The sequence below is a fragment of the Schistocerca piceifrons genome, chromosome 7, assembly GCF_021461385.2.
Source record: "Schistocerca piceifrons isolate TAMUIC-IGC-003096 chromosome 7, iqSchPice1.1, whole genome shotgun sequence".
NCBI lineage: Eukaryota > Metazoa > Arthropoda > Insecta > Orthoptera > Acrididae > Schistocerca > Schistocerca piceifrons.
Genome location: NC_060144.1, coordinates 8,157,670 through 8,180,965, shown reverse-complemented (window position 1 = coordinate 8,180,965; position 23,296 = coordinate 8,157,670). Strand labels below are relative to the sequence as shown.

Below are 23,296 nucleotides of genomic sequence, written 5' to 3'. Positions count from 1 at the left end.
TTCCTAATCTTAAATGGTTTCTAATATGATATTCTTGAATTAACATGTATTTCAATGAAGTGATTGTTTTGCAGCATTACTTTTAAAAAAATGGTCAAGAGTATATGTACAGGACTTTTCAGAAAGCAGCATGATAAATATTCATTAATGAAGCACAAAGTTCGTTTTGTGTACAGGAATCATGTTTGAGAACCTTATCTGAAATAATTGGAGTATTGCATTGTACATTTTCAATCACTGTAATTTACACAGTGTGACTTTGCACTCACCACACTGGTAGCTTGTTTCTTTACATCATGCTTTTCAAGTCACCCTCTTTCAATTTAACAATCTATATATATGGGAAGGGAATGCGTGCTTTCTAAACTCTTTTTTCGCTATTCGACAAACAGATTAGCTTGACACTACACATATCCATAATAGAATTTGTTAGAAAGTATTTAAAAAAACCTCTTGAGGGGCACTGTTCTCAACCAAATGTATATTGCACTCTCAGGATTGTCCAAGATATACAGCAACATCTGGCACACTGTCAGTAATCATCCAGCTACCTTACAGTCTGCCCTCATCCTTGATCTTCGATACTCTTCAAGTGTGAGATCAAGGGGAATAATGCCCTTGCTTACCCTTGAAATGACTTGATGTCCATCTCCCTCTTCTGATTCTACCACAAAAAGGCATATTTGAAAATGAAACAACTCTGGAATTATGTACAGAAAGCACTTTCAATCGAAAGCTGAATAAAGTCTTCAACTTTTGTGGTCCTGTCCTCCTCAGTTGCGCGTAATACTACGGTATATTGATAATTTTCACTTATGGACCGTCTGACAGCAACTGAATAAAACACAATTTTAGTGCCATACGCGTTTCGCCTTTATTTTCTGCAAGGCATCATCAGTGGCAGGTTGCGTAGACAGTTTCTTACATATTACGCTCCTGTTGCATTTTTTGTGTTGTTCTTCTTTCTATGAGCGCCAATTTGCTGTTTTTTCCACATTCCACAGCACTATGCACTGAACGCTTGTTTTAATGCAATGTTTTGGTTTCTGTTGCCGACATGCATAACACCGTGACGAGCACATAAATCCGCAAATTCGGAAGAGGCAAATTGCGTACCATTATCAGTTACAAGAGTAGAGGGGAGGCCTTCCAAAGAAAAAATGCGGGTGAGAGCACTGGTGGTTGCCACGGTGGTAGGCGACGTGCAACGGACAATGAAAGGAAAGTTAGAGTAGGTGTCAATTACGAGGAGCCAATAAGTACCTAAACAGGGTCCCACAAAGTCAGCATGAATGCGCTCCCAGGGCTTCTCAGGCGAAAGCCACGGTGACAAAGATGACTTCGGGGCAGCGGCCTGTGATGCACAAGGGCCCTTGGTGAAGGAGGCGCAAGACCAAAGCACGCAAAGACGCAGGTACCACAACACGCGGCGAAGCATTGTCAGTGGAGAGGAGGATAACACCATCCCTAGCCGTGAGGCGGTAGTGCAAAGCGTAGTAGTTCCACTGGATCAGAAGTCTTAGCGGATGGGCGATCTGGCCAACCCTTCTGAATACAGCGTAAAACCCGGGAGTGGGTAGGGTCAGAACCCGTAGCAGCCGCCAGCCTGTCCCCAGTGATGGGGAACCCGTCCACAACCCGCTGCTCGGCAACATCCAGGTGGAAACACAAAAGTTCGTCCCTATCGAATGCCTGATCAGGACCCATGGGAAGGCGAGACAGAGCATCAGCATTTGCATGTTGAGCCATTGGCCGGAAATGAATCTCATAATTGAAACGAGACAAGTAAAGAGCCCAACGCTGGAGGCGGTGTGCAGCCTTATCGGGAAGTGACATTGATGGATGAAACAAGGAAACAAGTGGTTTGTGATCCGTAACAAGATGAAATTTTGAGCCACACAGAAAAACACCAAACTTATGAAGAGCATAAATAATGGCCAAAGCTTCTTTTTCAATTTGAGAATACTTTTGTTGGGCATCTGTGAGAGTTTTGGAGGCATAAGCAATGGGTTGTTCTGAACCGTCAGAAAAATGGTGCGCAAGGACTGCACCGACCCCATATTGAAGGGTGTCTGTGGCAAGAACAAGATGTTGGCCGGGTCGATAAGCAGCCAGGCACGGGGCCTGTTTCAGCATAGTCTTCAGTTTCTGGAAAGCCGCATCGCTTGACGCGGACCAGTGAAAAGGCACATTTTTATGCAACAGGTGATGCAACGGTTGAGCCACCGAAGCCGCAGATGGTAAAACTTGTGATAGTATGCTATTTTCCCCAAGAAGGCCTGCAGTTCCTTAACAGATGTAGGGCGAGGAAGGGCATCGATTGCAGCGACAGTTTGCTGAAGCGGACGAATACCATCCCGAGAGAGTTGAAACCCCAAGTACATGATAGATGCCTGAAAAATTTTGATTTCTGAAGATTACACTTAAGACATGAAAAAGTGTGCGGAGATTTTGAAGATGTTCTTCAGTGGTGGAGCCAGTGACAACAATGTCGTCCATGTAATTGATACACCCAGGGACAGGGAGCAATAATTGTTCCAAGAATCGCTGAAAGAGAGCAGGGGCGCTAGCAACCCCGAATGGCAAGCGTTGGTATTGATAGAGGCCGAAAGGCGTGTTAAGGACTAGAAACTGCCGGGAAGCAGCGTCGAGAGGAAGTTGATGATAAGCTTCTGACAGGTCAATTTTAGAAAAATACTGGCCTCCAGCAAGTTTAGTGAACAGTTCTTCAGGACGGGGCATAGGGTAAGTGTCGATGAGGCATTGAGCATTTACAGTGGCTTTGAAATCGCCACAGAGACGAATATCACCATTTGGCTTAGCAACGACAACGACAGGAGAGGACCACTCACTGGAAGTGACAGGAAGCAAGACCCCTGAAGTAGTGAGGCGATCCAACTCCCGTTTTACCCGATCACGAAGGGCCACGGGAATGGGCCGAGCCCGAAAAAACTTAGGCCGAGCAGGGGGTTTGAGCGTGATATGAGCTTCAAACTCGTTTGCACGGCCTAACCCAGGAGAAAAAAGGGACGAAAATGTCGTTGACAAGGAATCCAGTTGAGCATAAGGAATAGCATCAGAGACAATATTGACAGAGTCATCTATGGAGAACCCAAAAACGCGAAAGGCATCGAAACCAAAAATATTTTCTGCGTTGCTCTGGTCGACCACAAATATGGGAACAGTGCGAACGACGGATTTGTAAGATACCTCAGCATTAAACTGTCCCAAGAGAGAAAACATCTGTTTATTGTACGTCCATAATTTCTGAGTGACAGGTGTCAGGAGTGGAGAACCCAACTGAAGGTACGTCTGAGAAATAATTATAGTGGCAGCAGAACCGGTATCCACTTGCATGCGAACATCTCGACCAAGGATTTGGACAGTGAGGAATAACTTCCCTGAAAGGGAAGAAGTGCAATTGACAGACAACACAGAATCAGAATCAGCGTCATGTTCATGAACATCATGTATGCGGTCGGATTTGCAAACAGAAGACACATGACCTTTCTTTTTGCAATTGTGACACACAGCCCAACGTTGGGGACAATCCTCGTGTGAATGTTTTGTAAAACACCGCTGACATGAAGGAAGTTGCCGGGGGTTTTGCTGCAGTTCCTTAGCGGGTTGTTTACGGCTAGGCCGAGGCTGCGTGTGGGAGCGCACTGCGGCCACGTTGGCCGGCGGGGACGCGCCGCACGCGTCATCAACAGTGCACAGAGGTTGTATTTCCCCGACATCACCCCACGCCTCTATTTGCGCCCCAGCGGCGCGAGAAATTTCAAAAGACTGCGCAATGGAGAGAACTTCATCTAGAGTCGGATTCGCCAACTGAAGGCCACGTTGCCGAACTTCTTTGTCGGGCGCCGAACGGATAATAGCATCCCATACCATGGAATCGGCATAGGATTCTTTGTGAACGTCAGTAACAAATTGACACTTTTGACTGATACCATGAAGTTCAGCAGCCCAAGTGCGATAGGATTGATGTGGCTGTTTTTGACAACGATAAAAGGCAACACGAGAGGCTACCACATGCGTTTGCTTTTGAAAATAGACAGACAGAAGTGAGCACATTTCAGCAAAGGACAAAGATGCAGGATTCTTCAAAAGGTGCCAATTGCGACAACAATCGATACATTTGAGGTGAAATCCAGGAAAGGAACAGAGACTTACATGGTTGTCCATCCGTGACATGAAATGCCAAGAAGTGCTGTCGAAGACGTTTTTCATAATCAGACCAGTCTTCCGCTGTCTCGTCGTAAGGAGGAAAAGGAGGTACAGCCAACGGCGAGAAACGCCCTGCATTTGACACCGCGACGAAATTGTGAATCGCCGCTGTTAGAAGCGTTTGCTGTTCCAGGAGATTTTGCAATAGTTGCTCGACAGTAGCCATGGAACCCTGTGGGTTAACGGTGAAAAGGAAAAATCCACTACCTCGTTGCCAATTGTTATAACGTCAAGTTCAACAAATATATTTCAGAACGACATAACACATATAAGTCACAGAGTAAGTTGACAAGCAAGACATGTGTACATGTTAGCATTCGAATGAGTACTGAGTCCCAGTCTAGCAGCTGCTGCTCGGCTGGCTGCTTAGGTGGCGCAGCTGCTGCATGGCTGGCAGGCACCGCCGCACGTAGAGGATGCGCGTAATTGCGCGGCGGCGCTTTGAATGATTGGCGAGTCACAACGATATTCAAACCATGGTCCCTCTCTACAATTTTTACCCCCTCGCGCTTCCTTCCATCACCAAATTAACCAGTCTTTGATGCCTCAGGATGTGTCCTATCAACTGATCCCTTCGTTTAGTCAAGTTGTGCCGTAAATCTCTTTTTTCCCCAGTTTGATTCAATATCTCATCATCTGTTATTTGATTTATGCAACTAATCTTCAGCATAATTCTACAGCACCACATTTCAAAAGCTGCATTATCCGGGATGAATTATTTATCGGCGAAGGCAGTCAGTACATAATTAGGAATTAAGAGCCTCCTTGAAATTCATTACTGTTTACTAAGATTGCAGAATCTCAAGGCCTGTTACATGAAACATTACCTAATACTGAATCAAAACAAGTAATGATTGTGGTGTGAAATGTTATGCAGTTAGATTTTTTTGTTGTTTTCATTGGTTGTAGGAGCCACTAAAAAAAGCTAGATATGCATTTCAGTTGTTGTTACAGAACAACTTTATGATTTTCATAGTTCAGTGGTCTGATGACAGTCTTTCACCACAAGTTCACAAATTTGTGTGACATATCGGTCTGTTTGGGAAACTGGTGAACATCTCAAACGAGGTATGTCATCAGTCGACATATCACCATTTTAAAACGACTTGTTCTTGGTTTGTTTCCTGAAACAGTGTCAAGTTGTTTTCTACATCACAATAGTTTCTACATCATTTTTTCTGATCATAAAACAAAAATTTACAGCCACTTATTGTTCATTTGATTCTGTTATCTTAAAAAATGAAGAGAGTGCAAACCATCTGTGGTGAAAAAATCCACAGTTGGCAGATTGGCAGAAAAACTCTTCCCAGACAATACTGAACTCCCAAGGAGGTCTGCAACATACCCCTAGTAGCAGAAATGTGTATTACACAGTTTTCACCCAAGGAATTTTGGGTACTGTTTTATACACATCTGTGTTTTAAAATCTGCAAAAATGATTTCTTGTTTTGTTGTATGGTAGCTTTGTGATTACTTTCCTTGATGGTAAGAAATAAAATTTTTGTGCTTCTAGGACAGGATACATGCTGCTACTTGATGGACGTACTTGCACTGATGTAGACGAATGTAAGGAGAACCCACGCATCTGCAATGGAGGTCGCTGCATAAACAGTCCTGGCAGTTTTTCATGTATTTGTACAGAAGGATTGCTTCCAGGGCCTGGAAAAACTTCTTGCATTGGTATTGTCCTACATTTTGTTTTATTTGGATAGTTTACAGACATCTCATTATGAAGCACACAGTTACAAAAAGAACTTTTCTGTCACTTCATTATTATCTTTGTAATTGCTGTATCTATTGAATTTTGTATCTGCTTTGTTGCCAATTGTTTAAGATTCATCTCGTCGATGTACTATCTTTATGATGAAGAACTTGAGAACTGACAACCTTGAAACTCATTCAAAGTTGCTAGTGAAGTCTGACAGTGTGCGAAGTTCTAAATTCAGGTTAACTGAAGTATCATTTTTGTGATGTTGACTGTTTGTCTCCTCTAATACAGCACCTGTATTTTATTACATGGACATATATCCACACTCATACTCTGCAAATCACCTTTTGGTTTGTGATGGAGGGTACTTCTGGCACCATTAACTCCCCCCTCCCCTCCCCCCTTCCATTCACAAATGACTCATGGGAAGAATGATTGCCAGTAAAGCATGACTTGAGCTCTAATTTCTCTCATTCTTTTGTCACGACCTCATATCCTACTATGAATATTTTTTGCTGGAAATGATTACTGTTAGATTTTATCCTAAATTCACCTGGAGAAATTCTGTTCATTAGAAAACTGCGAAAATAGGAATAGCACCAAATTTATTATTAGAATGCATTTCCATAAATGCTATAAATAATTGTAAGAAATTTTGTATGGGCTAAAGTCACATACAAAGTTGTGCAGCGATAATACTTTCATGAAAACAGAGGTTCAACAGAGAAGCTCAAATACAGAATTAGCCCAAATTGTTTCCCTGTGGGAAATCATATTGTGGTTCTTCACTGCAATTTGATACTAAACTGAGAGATAAGTGATCATAGAATAGAAATCCACATTCACTCAGAAGTGGAAAAGCAACTGGATGAAATGGAGTATTTGCATGATTATATACATTTTATGTGAAACTATACCTCCTCTTTTATGAGCAGATTATTGTTAGTATAGATCAAGATATCTGGTAAGACATATGTAGGAAATATGAACATCAGCAGAGAACTGTGTATGGTAGTAGGATTCATCATGAATAGGAAGCTAGGACAGAAAGTTCAGTGTTTCTCATCGGAATCAAAAGCAAACCTTGAAACTCATTCAACGTTGCTAGTGAAGTCTGACAGTGTGCGAAGTTCTAAATTCAAGTTAACTGAAGTATCATTTTTGTGATGTTGACTGTTTGTCTCCTCTAATACAGCACCCGTATTTTATTACATCGACATATATCCACACTCATACTCTTAACTCCCCCCTCCCCTCCCCCCTTCCATTCACAAATGACTCATGGGAAGAATGATTGCCAGTAAAAAAAATTTCCCTCATTCTTTTGTCACGACCTCATATCCTACTATGAATATTTTTTTCTGGAAATGATTACTGTTAGATTTTATCCTAAACACAAATAACAATAGTTGAGGTGAACAATAAGACTTCACAGGCAGAAGATGCAGATATTGAGAGAGCATATGAGGGCATTGAATGGATAATTCAGAATGTGAAGGAAAATGAAAATCTAATACCAGTGGTTAATGTAACAATGAAAAAAATCAGTTTCTGAGGATATCATGTAATTGCCAAGTGGCTGCAGAAGAAAACATACATAAAAATGGTTTTCTTATGTAAGCTGTCGGAGCCAGTGGTTCCTTCTTCCAGCAGAAGGGTTGAAGGGGAGGAAGAGAGGTGAAGAAAAAAGACTGGAGAGGTTTAGAAAAAGGGGTGGAGTTCAGAAAAGTCACCCAGAACCCCGAGTCAGAGGAGACTTACCAGACAGGATGAGAAGGAAAGACTGGTTGTAGGGGACTGCACTGGATGAGATTTGAAAACCTGAGAGCTTAAAGGTGGAAGACAGGGTAATATGCAAGACAGAGATTACTGCTAAAACATCATGCACGAGTTAATAAGAGTGAAAAACTTAGTGCACTGTATGTGGCAGAGGTTGGGGGGGGGGGGGGGGGGGGCTGGCAAAAAAACTGAAGTGAAGAAGAAGTAGTTACTGTGAAGAAATGCCAGTACAGAAGAAATTAGTGTACGTTAGGGATAGGTGGGTGGCAAGAACCAAGGACATGTTGTAATGCTAGTTCCCATTGCAGAATTCTCAGAATCTGGCATCTGGGGTAAGAATCCAGATGGTGCATGTGGTGAAACAAGCACTGAGGTCAGGACTGTTATGTTGTTGAACATTCTCGGCAACAGGATATCGTGTGTTATCGGTATACATTCACTGCCTATGATAATTCATCCTAACTGATAGCTTGGTGGTAGTCATGCCAATGTAAAAGGCCAAACAGTGTTTACATAACAGATGGTATAGGACATGTTTCATTGGTGGCTCCCCCTTTGATAGTATATGTTTTGCCAGTTACAGGGTTGGTATAGGTGTTGATAGAAGGATGCATAGGGCAAATCTTGCAGTGGGGACAGCCACAGGGGCTAGGAGCCATCTTGTAGGGTGATGGGTGCAAAAACAGCATAGGGTCTGACAAGGAAATTGCGAAGATTGGGAGGGCAACAAAAAGCTGTTCTAGTTGTAGTGGTCAGAATCTCAGATAGAGTGAATCTCATTTCAGGGCATGATTTCAAGATTTCGTGGCCTTGTCGAACTAACTGATTAATACATTCAAGGCCAGGATAATACTGAGTGACAAGTGGTGTGCTCTGAAGTTGTTTTTGGCAAGGATCAGCAGTACCAGGATTGAATGTGATGCACGTGGGAATCTGCTTTTGAACTGGGCTGGTGGAGCAATTATGTCCAGTAAAGGCTGAGGTTAGAATGGTGTTGTATTGCTGTAACAGGATGTATAGGCTTCGGGACAACTGGGAAATTTGAAAAAAAAAAAAACTGGAATTTTTTCATCTGGGAGAAAACCAGGAAAAACCCGGGAATTTTTTTATAATTCCAGGAATTTTTCATTGTTTTAGTTTTCAGTTAAATTTTTGTAGTTTGACTGGTAAGAACTGATATTCTAACAAAGAATTTTACTTTAGCCCACTATTGCAATATAATACTACAGCAATAAAACGTATACGAGGGAAAGAAAACTTAAGTTGCAAAGGAAATGTGTCACATACAGCAACAAACACAGTGCACTCACAAGCATTTGCCAACAGCAAAATGTGTTAAAGACTTTATGATGAAGACTATGCAATACTTCACAGCAACAAACTGCTTCCAATGGGCATGATGTCACAATGGAATTAATTTTGTTTGAGCAGTTTCCAGCAGGCCTATGCACATGCGCAGTTGAGTCGCTCATGAGCAGTATATTCTTCTGCTTCTGTCTACTTGAAGTGTGACTGTAGCTGTATCCAAGGTAACTAGACACGAGCAGTATCAGCAGTAGCAACAAGCAGCGAGATGCTATCCGGAAACATATTTCTGGCACGCCCAAACTGCCAGATTTGTGCATGCACAGAGCAGTTTGATATGTAGAGGGATGAGGGTAGTCTCCACATGAACTGTTTATGTTTAGTGAATTTGTTGTTTCTGCTTGGTTTACAGTTCTCATGTCAAATGAAAACTAAATGGATTTCTGTGGCCAGGAGCTATAAATATTAAAATACATTCACATAATTATGGAAGGCAAAAAGTGTTATTAGTTCCAGTTTTCTGATTTCATTTTGTTTCCAGGTTTTTGGCAGTTTTGTCAATTTGTTGAAAAACTTTGGCTTTAATTAATCTTTTCCATAGAGGCAGTCAATTTATTTGAAACGCTATTGGCTAGTGTCAACCGTTTGTGGAATTTAAAGAGCACATTGTTATCTTTTGGGACGTATAGTGTTATGCCATAATAAAGAACTAAACATGAGATAATATAGTAGTAATACTTCAAGAAAATTTGTGTCCTGAAAGACACAGTGAAAAGTTTAATATCAGCTTGGGGCTTACTTCTTTGTGAATCTGGATGAATGTGCTCTTTAAGTCAAATTATGCATTTCATTATGGTTTATGAAATTCCGATGCTCTTGGAGTATCCTCTGATGTCCTTCTACACAATGCTGGTGACTACTTTGAAGGATAGTAACAGGTGCAAACATGTGACTCTTTTGTATCGGTTGTGAATAAGTAGTTGTCACTGTTTAAGTTCCAACCCTCATATAAACAGCTTCAGTCTAATATTTCTACTTATCCTTTTACTGTATAAAAAGCCACTCCGTCAATATTAGCTGAAAATTTTAAAAATAAGATGAAACCTGACAGCCCAAGCACGTTTCAATATCGGCTGCATTTACATGGAGCGAAAATCTATTCCAGAATTGGAAAACCAGTAACCAGAACCAGATTTCCAGAATCAATTTTGAAGTGTTTACGTGAACACTCAGAAATGGTATTGGGAGATTGGTTTACGAAATCTGGTTTTGGGAGCCCCTTGCAAACGCGTTGAATATCTGCTGCCACCAGCTGGCATGATCACGTGACATGAGCTATGATTGGCATACAAAAGTGCATTGCGATCTTGATTTCAGTGATTCCATGTTTGGTGGCGTTCGACTATATACTTTCGTAATATGAAAATATGAACTGTACATGTTGCTGCAAATCAAAGATCTTTCCAAAACGCAACTTTTTTTTAAAAGTTCATTTCCTAAAGTGTCAGGAGTTCTACGCTGGTGTATAAAAGGTATATTGTCACTTAACACAGAAAAAATGTATTTTCATCTGGAAGAAAGTGTATTTTCTAACCGGGAAATATGGGAATTTTTTTTCCTTGTCCACATATACACCCTGTGTAAAGAGTCTGCATCTGAACAGATATATTTGCCTTGAATTCCAAGGCTGTATGGAAGGGAACGTATGACATGGAATGGATGGCAGCTGTCAGAATGTAAGTACAGGTGTCTGTCTGTAGCTGGACAGAAGTATGTAGATGGTCTTCAGTGCAGATGGGATCAACATCAAGGAAAGTGGCATGGGATTCGACTTAGAACCATGTGAAATTTAATTGGAAGAAAGTGTTTAGAGATACGTTGAGTTTTAACAGGTCAGCCTCGCCATGAGTCCATACGGCAAAGATGTCTAAACCAAACCAGGGGCTGAAAGCTTATGGATCCCAGGAAAGGCCCCTCCAAGCAACCCATGAAGAGGTTGGCATAGGAAGGAGCCATCCTGGTTCCCATGGCTGTACCCTGATCTGTTTGTATATCTGCCCGTCGAAGGTTAAGTAGTTGTTGGTAAGTATAAAGTTGGTGAAGGTGAGCAGGAAGGATGTCATTGGTTTGGAATCAGGTGGGCACTGACTGAAGGAATGTTCAGCAGCAGACAGGCCATGTTCATACGGGATGTTGGTATAGAGGGAGAACTCATTAATGGAGACAAGGAAGGTGTGTGTTGGGAGCAGGATGGGCATGGATTTCAGACAATCTAGGAAATGGTCGGTGACTCTAATGGAAGTCTTTGTACTATGGGTTGCAGGCAGTGATCAATTAAGGCAGATATATGTTCGGAGGGTGTTCTGAAGCCTGCAACTATAGGACGGCCAAGATGATAGGATTTATGCACCGTAGGAAGAAGGTAAAAGGTGTGCGTGCTTGGTTTGGCGGTTAAGAAGTTCTCTGGGCTGAGGTGTTAGTCCTTGTGATGGACCTGAGATTTTAAGGAGGGACTGACCCACTGTGCCTCCTTAAAACCTGCAGGTCAGTTTGAATCACAGGAATGGGCTCTTAATAGCAGATACTGTATGTAGAGGTGTCACACAGTCCTAAACCTGCATTTAATCATTCTGGTTTGGTGAAGGCCCTACTTTCCTTCACACATAATGACAATTAGAAATATCACTTTGCAACCCAATCCCAAAACCTTTCCAACAGCAAAACTGACATTGAGCCCTGCCTTGAACAGTTGCAATCACAATCCCAACTTGATCTACAACCACTACCCCAAAATCATTGCTTACAAGCCTTCCAAGAACTCCTCACATGCAGCATCACTTCACAACCCCTCCACAGGTTCCTACACCATAACCCTAACCTGTCCTCTGCAGGATTCCAGGCTCTGCATCCCCTAAAAGGTGATGACTCCATCATTATCCTCCCGGCATATATGTACCACAGGGGTACTTGACTAGCAGGAGTGTGTTAGTGAAGGTCTACGCCAGCTGTCTGACACCTCCACATACAGCATCTGCCTTCAAGATCCCATCCCTGTGGTACAAGCTGACCTGCAGTCCATCCCTAAAATCTCAGGTCCCTCACAAGGACAAGCACCTCAATCCATAGAACTTCTTACCCCACCCAAATCATGCACCCCCACATTTTACCTTCTTCCTAATATCCACAAATCCAATCATCCTGGCCATCTTATAGTTGATGGGTTCAAAGCACTCACCAAATGTATATCTGCTTTAGTTGATCAGCACCTGCCACCCATAGTACAAAGACTTCCTGCCTGTATTAGAGACACCAACCAAGTCCTAGATTGTCTGAAACCCGTGCCCATCCCACTCCCACTACACACCTTGCTTGTCACCATTGAGTTCTCCCTCTATACCAACATCCCCCACATACATGGTGTGTCTGCTGCTGAACATTTCTTTAGTCAATGCCCACCTGATTCCAGACCTATGTCATCCTTCCTGCTCATCTTAACCAATTTTATACTTACCAAAAGTACTTAAATTTGATGGGCAGACATACAAATAGACCAGGCATAGAGCCATGCGAACAACGATGGCTCCTGCCTACACCAATCTCTTCATGGGTTGTTTGGAGGGGGCTTTCCTGGGATCCATAAGCTTTCAGCCCCTAGTTTCGTTTAGACATCTTTGCCGTATGGACTCACGTTGAGGTTGACCTGTTAAAACTCATGGACTCTCTAAATATCTTCTACCAATTAAATTTCACATTATCCTATTCTGAATCCTGTGCCGTTTTTCTTGATGTTTATCTCATCCTCGTCAAAAGCCAGCTACACACTTCTTTCCACATTAAACCCATTAACAAACAACAGTACTTATACTTTGACAGTTGCTATCCTGTGCTCATCACATTCCCTCCAGTGCAGCCCTGGCATTCAAGGCAAATGTATTTGTTCAGATGAAGACTCTTTACAGCAATACACCACCATTCTCACCTCAGCCATCATTGGACGCAATTATCCCACTACCCTAATTCTAAAGCAGATTTCCTGGGCCATCTCATCGAATCCTAGTACTGCTGATCCTCCAAAAAACAACTTTGGTGCACACTTCTTGTCACTTAGTATTATCCTGGTCTTGAATGTATTAATCAGCTACTTCGACAAGGCCATAAAATCCTAAAATCATGCCCTGAAATGAGACCCATCATGTCCGAAATTTTGCCCACCACACCTAGAATAGATTTTTGTCCCCCTCCCAATCTTTACAATATCCTTGCCAGACTCTATGCTTATTCTGCACCCATCAGCGTACCTGACGGCTCCTACCCCTGTGACCATCCCCATTGCAGGACTTGCCCTATGCACTCTTTTGCCACCACCTATACCAGCTCTCTAACTGGCAAAACATGTGCTATGAAAGAGAGGGCTGCTTGTGAAACAACACATCATATACCAGCTGTAATGTAAACACTGTTTGGTCTTTTACAACTGCATGACTACCACCAATTTATCAGTTAGATGAATGGGCGTAGGCAGAGGGTGTGTATCAGTAACACACCATGTCCTGTTGCCAAGAATGTTCGAAAACTTGACAGTTGTGTCCTCGGTGCCTGTTTCACCACATGCTCCATCTGGATTCCTCCCCCAGAAACCAGGTTCACAGAACTCCGCAGGGGGGAACTAGTGCAAAAACGTGTCCTTGGTTCTCACAACCCACATGGCCATAATTTATGTTAATTTCTTCTGTCTCAGCATTTCTTGACAGTAAGTACTCCTTTCTTCACTCCATTTTATTTTTCTACATCTTTCATTTTCTGACCTGTCTATTTTTTACCAGTCCCCTTCCACCTTTGATACATACAGTGCACTTAATTTATCACTCTTATTAACTCGTACACAATGTCTTCCAAGTAATCTCTGTCTTGCACATTACCCTGTCTTCCAGGGTTTTCAAATCACATTGGGTGTAGTCCACAACAGTCAGTCTTTCCATCTCATTCGGTAAGTCTTCTCTGACCCAGTATTCTGGGTGACTTTTCTGAACTCTATACCTTTTGCTAAACCTCTCCAGTCCTTTTCCTTCACCCCTCTTCCTTCCCCTTCAACTCTTCTGCTGGAATACGGAGCTACTGGTTCCAAAAGCTTGCATAAGTGAAACCTGTTTTTATGTGTTACTCTGCTACCGATTAGTGAATAGATTTTTTTGATGTAGTAGGTGAAAGAACAGAATGCAGAGTTATGGGAGAATATGACGTTGATGTAGGATTGAGAGGGAAAAGACATCTTGAGCTCAACAATAAATTTCAGTTAGTAATAGCAAAGAAATCAGCCAGGAAGCCCAAGAGAAGACAGTATACTTCATTAAGGCCTGGAGACATGGGTATATATACCAGCTGAGTTACATCATGTTGAGACAAAGGTACCAAATCAGATGCTCAATTGTAAAGTGTACCCAGGAGCAGATGCAGACTCAGGTCACAGTTTAGTCATGATGAAAAATGGGCCGAAGTTTAAAAGAATTGTCTAGAAGAATGGATGTATAAAGTATTGGATATTATAGCATTGAGGTATGATGATGTGCATTTGAAGTTGTCTGATCTTATAGATATTGCAATAATGTATAGCACAGTAGGCAGTTCAGTTGAAGGGGAACAGTCCAATGACAGAAACTGTATAGTCAAATATGGGTACAAGGAAGGTGACTGCATAGAAATCTTGGGCAATAGAATAAATACTTCAATTGACTGATGAAAGAAGAAAATAGAAAAAATGTTCAGGAAAAGGAAGGAATGCAGCATAAGTCATTTAGGCGTGACACCAGTAGGAAGTGCAGTGAAGCTAAAGCAAAATGGCTGCAGGAAAAATAAGAAGAAATTGAAAAATATATTATTGTCAGATAGACAGTTTCAGCATAATAAAAAAATCAAAACTACTTTTGGTCAAATTAAAAGCAAAGGCATCAACATTAAGAGTTCAAAAGTAATTGTACTGTTAAATGCAGAGGAGGGATCGGATAGGTTGAAAGAGTACATAAAGAGCCCCCACAAGGGGTAAAGAACTGTCTACTGACGTGATAGAAGAAGAATTGGGTTTTGATTTTTAAGACATAGGAGATCCAGGATTAAAGTCAGTTACAAAGCTTTATAATACTTCTAATTTAACAAAGCAGAAGCAATGGATAACATTCCTGTGGAATTCATTAAGTCATTGTACAAAGTTGCAATCAGTGACTCCTCGAGTTTGTGTAGAAGATCTGTGAGACTGGAAATATACCATCAGAATTTTGGAACAATATGATTTACACAATCCCACAGACAGCAATGGCACATAAATGCAACAATATCACACAATTAGTTGACAACTCGTGCATCCAAGTTGCTAAGTTCAAAGATATGATTCTGTATAATATAAAGAAGAATGGAAAAGAAAATTGAGGAATTGCTGAATGATGATATGTTGGACTTAGGAAAGGTAAAAGCACCAGAGAGGCAGTTCTGATATTGGATTTGATAATTGAAGCAACCCACTTTCGTAGGATTTATTACCTTACAAAAAGCCTTCAAGAGGGTAAAACAGTGTAAGATGTTTGAAATTCTCAGAAAAGTAGATATAAACTGTAGGTGAAGATGGGAAATACAAGGTGTGCAAAAGAATCGAGAGGGAACAATAAGACTGGAACATCAAGAGAAAAGTGGTCAGATTTAAAAGGGCGTAAGACCTGTACATCGAAGAAGCTATGACAGACATAGAAAGAAAAGTTAAGAACAGGCATTTAAAGTCAGTGTGAATGAATATAAATGATAACATTATAATAGAAGGAAACATTCCACGTGGGAAAAATTATATATAACAACAAAGATGAGGTGACTTACCGAACGAAAGCGCTGGCAGGTCGATAGACACACAAACAAACACAAACATACACACAAAATTCAAGCTTTCGCAACAAACTGTTGCCTCATCAGGAAAGAGGGAAGGAGAGGGGAAGACGAAAGGAAGTGGGTTTTAAGGGAGAGGGTAAGGAGTCATTCCAATCCCGGGAGCGGAAAGACTTACCTTAGGGGGAAAAAAGGACAGGTATACACTCGCACACACGCACATATCCATCCACACATACAGACACAAGCAGACATATCTTTAAAAAAAGCAAATCAAGCTGGATAGCTTATTAAGAAGTTCCAAGGACCACAATTAATTGGTTCTTACATGTTCATGGTGATTGACAACACTCCTTCTGAATATCTCTTCTTTACAATTTTGAACATTCAATTCATACACTTCCCTCCGGTACTTTGTCTAACTGACTCCCAGATTTTCCAGAACTATTGTATTTTTATTGCTATTGTGATTAATACTCCATGTACAATAATTAATGTGCAAATCTTATTTTTGAAATGGGCAAAAGGTACTGAATGTGATGAAACATTTAGTACTGAGTATAACACTGATGTGTTAGTTACTGTTGCAGTTCTTAGGTGTTTTGTAGTTTTCATAGTTTATGTTATGGTTTCCACACAGTGAGTCTGTAAATTTCTTAGTGTAATGCTTATTCTTTACTGAGTCTTGATTTCTTGTAATGCCAGTAGTTTAATTTGGAGTGAATTGAGCATGTGTGTTTATTGTTTCAGTTTGCCAGCTGATATTCAAAGCCATTACTAATTTTTGTTTAGAATTTTGTCTTTGGGTTTACAAAACAATCTGGCCTACCATTGCATGTTGGTTTAGGCTTCCCACAATACAAAGGCTGGGATGTATCACTTTAGATGAATGATTCACCTCACGGTTTATCACATATGGTGATTTCTTCTTTAGGAGTCAGTAATAGCGTATTGGTTGCTTTATGTATAAATTTTCTTGAGGAGATGCTGATGTAACTACCAAGATTAGAACTGAGTTTGTTGTAATACCAAGATTTGAACTGAGTTTGTGAGATCCAGGTCTCATTATTAATCTGCCACTAATATAATAAAGATGCTAACATGTAACTACTAGTTTTGGTGAGCCCTTAGTATTTCATTTTCGATGTATCCACCATTGCCTGTGAGCACTCTGCTGTCTGCCCTGTGAGGAGAATTCTATTCTCCTTTGTACAGTGCTCTTCCATACTTTCTCTGTGCCCCCTTTTTAGCTCTATTAATAAAAACACACTTACATCCCCATAATTATACAAATAAAAGTAATGATGTGATTCTTGTACACAATTGCCTGCAGATGTGGACGAATGTCAGGAAGATCGTGATGTATGTGAAAACGGCAAGTGCGAAAATACACTGGGATCATTTGCGTGTCGGTGTGAGGAGGGCTATTCTGTGAAGCCAAATGCAGGGCCAGGCTGCACTGATGATGATGAGTGTGAACTTGGATCATATACCTGTGACATCAATGCCGACTGTACCAATACACAGGTTAGACTGTAGAACTGCTTTAGAAGTTACGTGTTGCTCTGTAGCTTGGTAGAAGTGTTCAACATTAATTCAAAATGTACATTTCTTCTAACTAATTCAGTTAGGCTAATAATTTAGGACTACAGACAATAATCAACTAAATAGTAGAGGCATTGAATCATTAACAGACACAGGAACAAAACTGAAAATTTTGCTAAAAATAGTTTTAGTCTTTTTTACATGCCTGTCAATGACTTAATGCCTGTACTGATCTGTGAGTTATTACCTTCGTACCTAAATTATTGACATTCTACCAGAACTTTCCATTATCTCAGTTTGGTACAAGTACGTATATTTGGAGCCATCAGGTAAATATGGAACAGTCATCTAAAACTGTTCTTGCAGTCTTCAGTCTGAGGTTTGCAAAACAGTTTCCTTTACTGCCAAACAAATCAAATCACACAGGTAAAGGGAAGGCTGTTGGGCAAATGTTAAAAGAGATGCCGAGGCCCATTACTGAAACATATAAGTTATCAATAATTATTAACTTCATTTTCTAAATGGTGAATGATGACATTGTTGAGTAACAATCACATTTTTCTCAGCTGTGCTGTGCAAGACTTTTTCTAGAATGGTTACTCAAGTGCTACATGCTGATTTTCATCTAATGTTCAAGAAAACTGCCAATCCTTGGCGTTTCCCATTGAAAATTAATATTGGTGTAACTACCCCTTGTTCTCCATTGGATTTTTTCATTAGAGAAACTCCTATGTTTGTATCATTGGAATTGTCATTTACTGTCGATTTCAAAGTAGTGGCAGCATTTGTTTCCCCAATAATGACTTGAAACAAAAAAGTGTACCAATTCACTTGTCATCACTGGGCTAATCCAGGCAAATTAGGTCAGACAAAACTGTTGTGTCTAGTTAATTTCAATTTTGCCAGTGACCATTGATAATAGTGTGCATGTAAGTATGTTTTACATCCATCAAATTATCACATAGGACTATCCTTCAGTCTGTGCTCAAGCCTGTGGTGCACATGGGTCATGGATCATCATACATGTCATATGCTATTCAGCAGTTACAATATGTGTGACAAAAAGTTCCTCATACACCAGTAAGGATGGCAGTCATAAAAAACAGTGTCAGTCTGCTCTGCTTTAATTGTATTTCTGATCGTACATAATGCATTTACTCCTAACCTCACTTTCACAGCAGTTTAGTTTCACGATTTCTGTGGATCTCAATTGTGATCTCTCGCAACGCATTTTCTCGGTAAAACATGTTGACCAATTAAATTATTATTTTTCATATTAAGCTCAAGTTACTATTTTTTTCTTCAAATTGTGAATATGTGCAGGTGGCTCGTGACAGTGGTTTGTCTCCTTGCTGTATAACTGCATTTTCAACAATAATTTGTGTTTCACCACTTATTGGCTACCTTAAGTACTGTCTTAAGTAATACACTTCCATTTGATTATCCCATATACTATTGTGTAACTAGGTTGAGAGAGACTTTACTTCAATAGAGATTTCATCCCTACAAAGGTAGACATACTAACCACCGTACCACCGTGGCAAAGTGGCTTTGCACAACTGCACTGTCTACCCTGGCATGCCTCCCTCAGTCTGAATTCCCATTCATGCCTCAGCCCACTCGGTATCTTCCCTAAACTCCAATAGCTCTGCAGAGGTTCACCAACTGTACTGGGATAGCACCCCACCATTGCAGTTATGCAAAGACACTGTGCCAGGATCGTGTACTGCTTAGCGCATCCGCCTAATGAACAGAAGACCCTGGTTTGAATCCTAGTCTTGGTACAAATTCTCATTTGTCACTCCAGTCTGCATATATACATCACAGATGTTTGAGACTTGAAAAGGTCTCTGCAAAAATATAGTTTCATTTGGTTATACTGTCTACACCTGGGTTTCAGGCAGGAGCTCTTTTCATTCAGTGCTGAGCTGCTATTGTAATAATGTTGAAGACAATCTTCAATACTGTTTGAGTTTAGGTGGTACTCCAAGTGAACTTAGGCATGAATGGGAATTTGGAATGCGGAAGGATGTGTGCTAGAGTAGTCCATAGAGTTGTGCAAAGCCATTGTGGCATAGCAGTTAGCATGTCTGCCTAGTGAGCAGGAGACCTGTGGTCAAATCCCAGCCTTGGGACAAATTTTTATTTGTTGCTTCTGTCTTTCTGAATGTGGATAGTCACAAATGTCAAAACAATCCTCCTTAAAATGAGAAAACCATTTTCTTACAATGAGAACTCCATTTTCTAATATCCACAACTCTACTCACTATCTTCAAATCGCAATATATAATCTCAAATAGCAACAGGGAACTATAGATAAAAAAATGACAGTCAGTAGACAAATCCATAGCAACTCGAATACTGACATGCAAAGCAAAAACACTACAAACGTATGCCTCAATCTTTTATTTACAGTCAATAATTTCTCCTAACATTTTTTGCAACTCTCTTGTGTAATTCGGACTGAAGTGTCATTTCTTTCTTTGTCGAAGGCTTATAGAGGATTAATTCAGTTTCTAGAATGATATTTTCACTCTCTAGAGTGAAAATTCACTCTGTAGCACAGTATATAGTGTAACAAACTTCCCTGCAGATTACTGTGTACCAAAATGGGACTTGAATCCAGTGGAGGATACCTCTCTTAAAACTGATTCACAGATGACATAGTGGATAAGAGTTTTGAATTTATTTATTTAATAGTACAATAAAACTGGTGTTATTGGACCAGCCCTTAAACTCTCCTACATCTCTTACTCTAATCTACCAGCACAGCACACAGTTTAAATTAAAATATTTCAAGTCACTTAAAAAAATGCACTATGTACTAAGGCATTATATACTGTATCAATTAGTGACTGTTTTCTATTCTTTTCAAATTAAGGGCTCATACATCTGTGAATGCCAGAAAGGATTTACTGGAAATGGTTTTACATGCAGAGATGTGAATGAATGTCTTGTAAACAATGGCGGGTGTGACCAAAATGCACAGTGTATCAACACAGAGGGTTCATTTAAGGTATGTGCTCCCAAATAAATACTGACTATTCTATATACCATGGATATTTACTGCTCGTGTGATAAAACAAAACTATTTCGCAAATATTTACCATAAATTACTTTTGTTTGTATTTTGGGGTGCTGAAAGAGTTTTTATATTATTACATAAATAAACGACAGAAATTGAAACTGATTATGCGCATAAACAAAAATTAATTATATCAGCATTTCTTGATAGGCATCTTTGATCCCAGTTGTTGACTCATTTCAAATTAATTTCTAACATCTGTAAGTGACATTTCTCTGTGTTTTGATATACTCTCAAATAGAAATGTAGATCAGTTTAGAGGTAAGCAGAAAAATTAAGACTAAGTCTCTGGCATATTTGATATGTTCTTCATATCATATTTTAGGCCTATCCTATAACATGATGGACCTACCCAGATAGCTGAGAGTGCTAATGTGCCCACTTCCAGAACACAGATAGGTGATCCAGACCCAGATCCAATCTGCCTCACGGGTTAATGATGAGGGCTGGTGAGCTGGTCAGTGCTTGTATGGTTTCCCTCATCCAACATGGGTAAATGTTGAGCTAATACCCATCAGGTATACACTTAGAACACATTGTCATACTTGAAAATGAGATTTACACTAGATGCAGACAGATGGGGAATGCAGATTCCTTTCCAGGGGGAGCTGTGTTGTCAGGAATGGCATCGAGCTACCATATTCCACTAGCGCTGTGAAAACTGATGCATAACAACACTAACCTCATAGAGAAATGGGAAAAGGCAAAAAGGAAAAAAATATCCTGTTATGTGATTCTCTTTTTTTAACTGGAAAAACTTTTTCTCTCCTCCATCACTTTTTCTTCTTCCTCATTTTTACTTTTTCTTTCTTACAATGCAGACGCTTTTTAATAGGTACAGTTGCTAAACCATATCTTATTACTATTAGTTATTGTTGCCTCAGCTGTGCTCCAGTTCTGACTCTTGATAAGCAATCAGAGTCTGTCCCAAGCATTGTTGACTCATACTAAGTTGGTCAAGAAATAAATGTTGTGAGGTTCACTGAGTGGTACACTGTTGGCTCTCTTTCGAGTTGTACAGCTGTGTTATATTGTAGAATTGATAGACATGGCTATTTTAATTCGCATTACTTATTCTGTGTCAGAACATTTATCATGAGTGTGATATTTAAACTTGTAACTAACTAAACAATTTGTTTTGAAGCACTTGATTCATAATTTAAACCAGTGGGGAGCACTGGAAAAGCAATGAGTTCCAGAGCTGCTATAGCAAGAACAAACACGATTTACAGAACATAGTACATTATAGAGCAACATGTAAGATACAATGAAGTATATGTTGTGCACAGCACTCAACTCATTGACTGGAAAGCAGTAATATAGGTTACAGAATAGGCCAAGCACTCGTTTGCGATCTCATAAATAGTGCTGTTTCCTTGGCGTCTCACCAGAGCGTGACAGTGGGCCGACCCAGGTGTCCTCAATATGTGGGCCTGTGAACTGTATGGATCCCTGAAACCACATGCACCATGAATGAAAGTACATCTAGAGCCATACTATGGTATGAGTTTCACTGTCTGCGGAATAAGGTTTGTTCAAGAAAGTTACCTTACTTTTAAAATAACCCTCATGTGTACTGAGGAATGCAGCACAGTGGTCAAGGCACTGGTGCTCAAATTAGGCTTTGCATGATTTCTATAAATCAGTAAAAGTGAATGCCAGAGTGGTTCAGCAGTCAATTTCCTACCGCATCCTTCTTCAGTCTCTGCTTGTTCTTTGTCTCTAATGACTACTTTTTCGTGGGAAAATGAAAGCATAATTTTCCTTCTTTCCTTTTTTGTACAACAAGTAACTCAGAAATAAAGTGAATTAGGACTTCTGTGCATATATAATTTCAAACAAGGTTGGACTGATGAGCATACGGACTTCCCCTTCTCTATTACTGTTCGTATCTCCCACTTATACTGGGATCAAAATTGGGACTAACACTGTATGCAAACCATTGTGGTTGCATAATAAAATTGAGTAGTATCTAATGAAAATGAGTGTAATGCAATAACATTTCATGTTAATTATTTTGATTAATTCTATATAGTTGTCTGCTTCCAGTGTGTATGTGATGCTGGTTTCCGAGGTAATGGATACACATGCCAAGATGTTGATGAATGTTCAGAGGATTCATCCCTTTGTGAAAATGGGCATTGTCTCAATTATCCCGGTTCATTCCGTTGTGAGTGTGAAATGGGTTTCATGCATCCTGATGAAAGAACGGAACAGTCATGTATTGGTATGTCCTCATGACTTCTGTGCTGTCCATACATTTTAAACTCCCTCATCAAATATATGTAGAGTTATTTCACTGATATGTGATGTAATGTTTCAGATATAAATGAATGTCAGATGTTCAGCAATCTGTGTGTCTTTGGACGCTGTGTGAATATATTTGGAATGTTCCGGTGTGAATGTGATGAAGGCTATGCTTTGGACAATTCAGGAGGTAAGACTAGATTAATCACAAAAATATTTTTTAAAAAATTACGTATAATTACTTTGCAAAGATTTGTCATATTTATTGTACACCATTACTTCCAGGAAACTGCACTGATGTAAATGAATGTGAAAGCCCTCATGCATGTCAGTATGGTACATGTATAAATACGCAAGGCAAATATATCTGCCAGTGTCCACCAAATTATGAACTTGTATCAGGTGGAAATGCTTGTGTGGGTGAGTGTTTAGACTTTTTCTTCTAGTTTTTAAATGGAATATTGTAATCTTCATTCAGTACAAACTTTTTTAGTTTTTAGAATTGTTAGAATTAAGTGTTTTGTTTGTAATCA

General features: G+C 40.2%; 1 protein-coding gene across 1 annotated transcript in view; it reads left to right on the top strand.

The window, feature by feature from the left end:
• LOC124805008 (fibrillin-2-like) overlaps window positions 1-23,296 on the top strand; it is a 425,338-nt gene that overhangs the window by 203,264 nt on the left and 198,778 nt on the right. Inside the window, exons 22-27 of the mRNA XM_047265408.1 lie at window positions 5,744-5,910; window positions 17,220-17,413; window positions 20,313-20,447; window positions 22,566-22,743; window positions 22,840-22,953; window positions 23,049-23,183. Of these exons, the coding sequence (XP_047121364.1) occupies window positions 5,744-5,910; window positions 17,220-17,413; window positions 20,313-20,447; window positions 22,566-22,743; window positions 22,840-22,953; window positions 23,049-23,183 (923 nt within the window). The remainder of the gene's footprint in view (window positions 1-5,743; window positions 5,911-17,219; window positions 17,414-20,312; window positions 20,448-22,565; window positions 22,744-22,839; window positions 22,954-23,048; window positions 23,184-23,296) is intronic.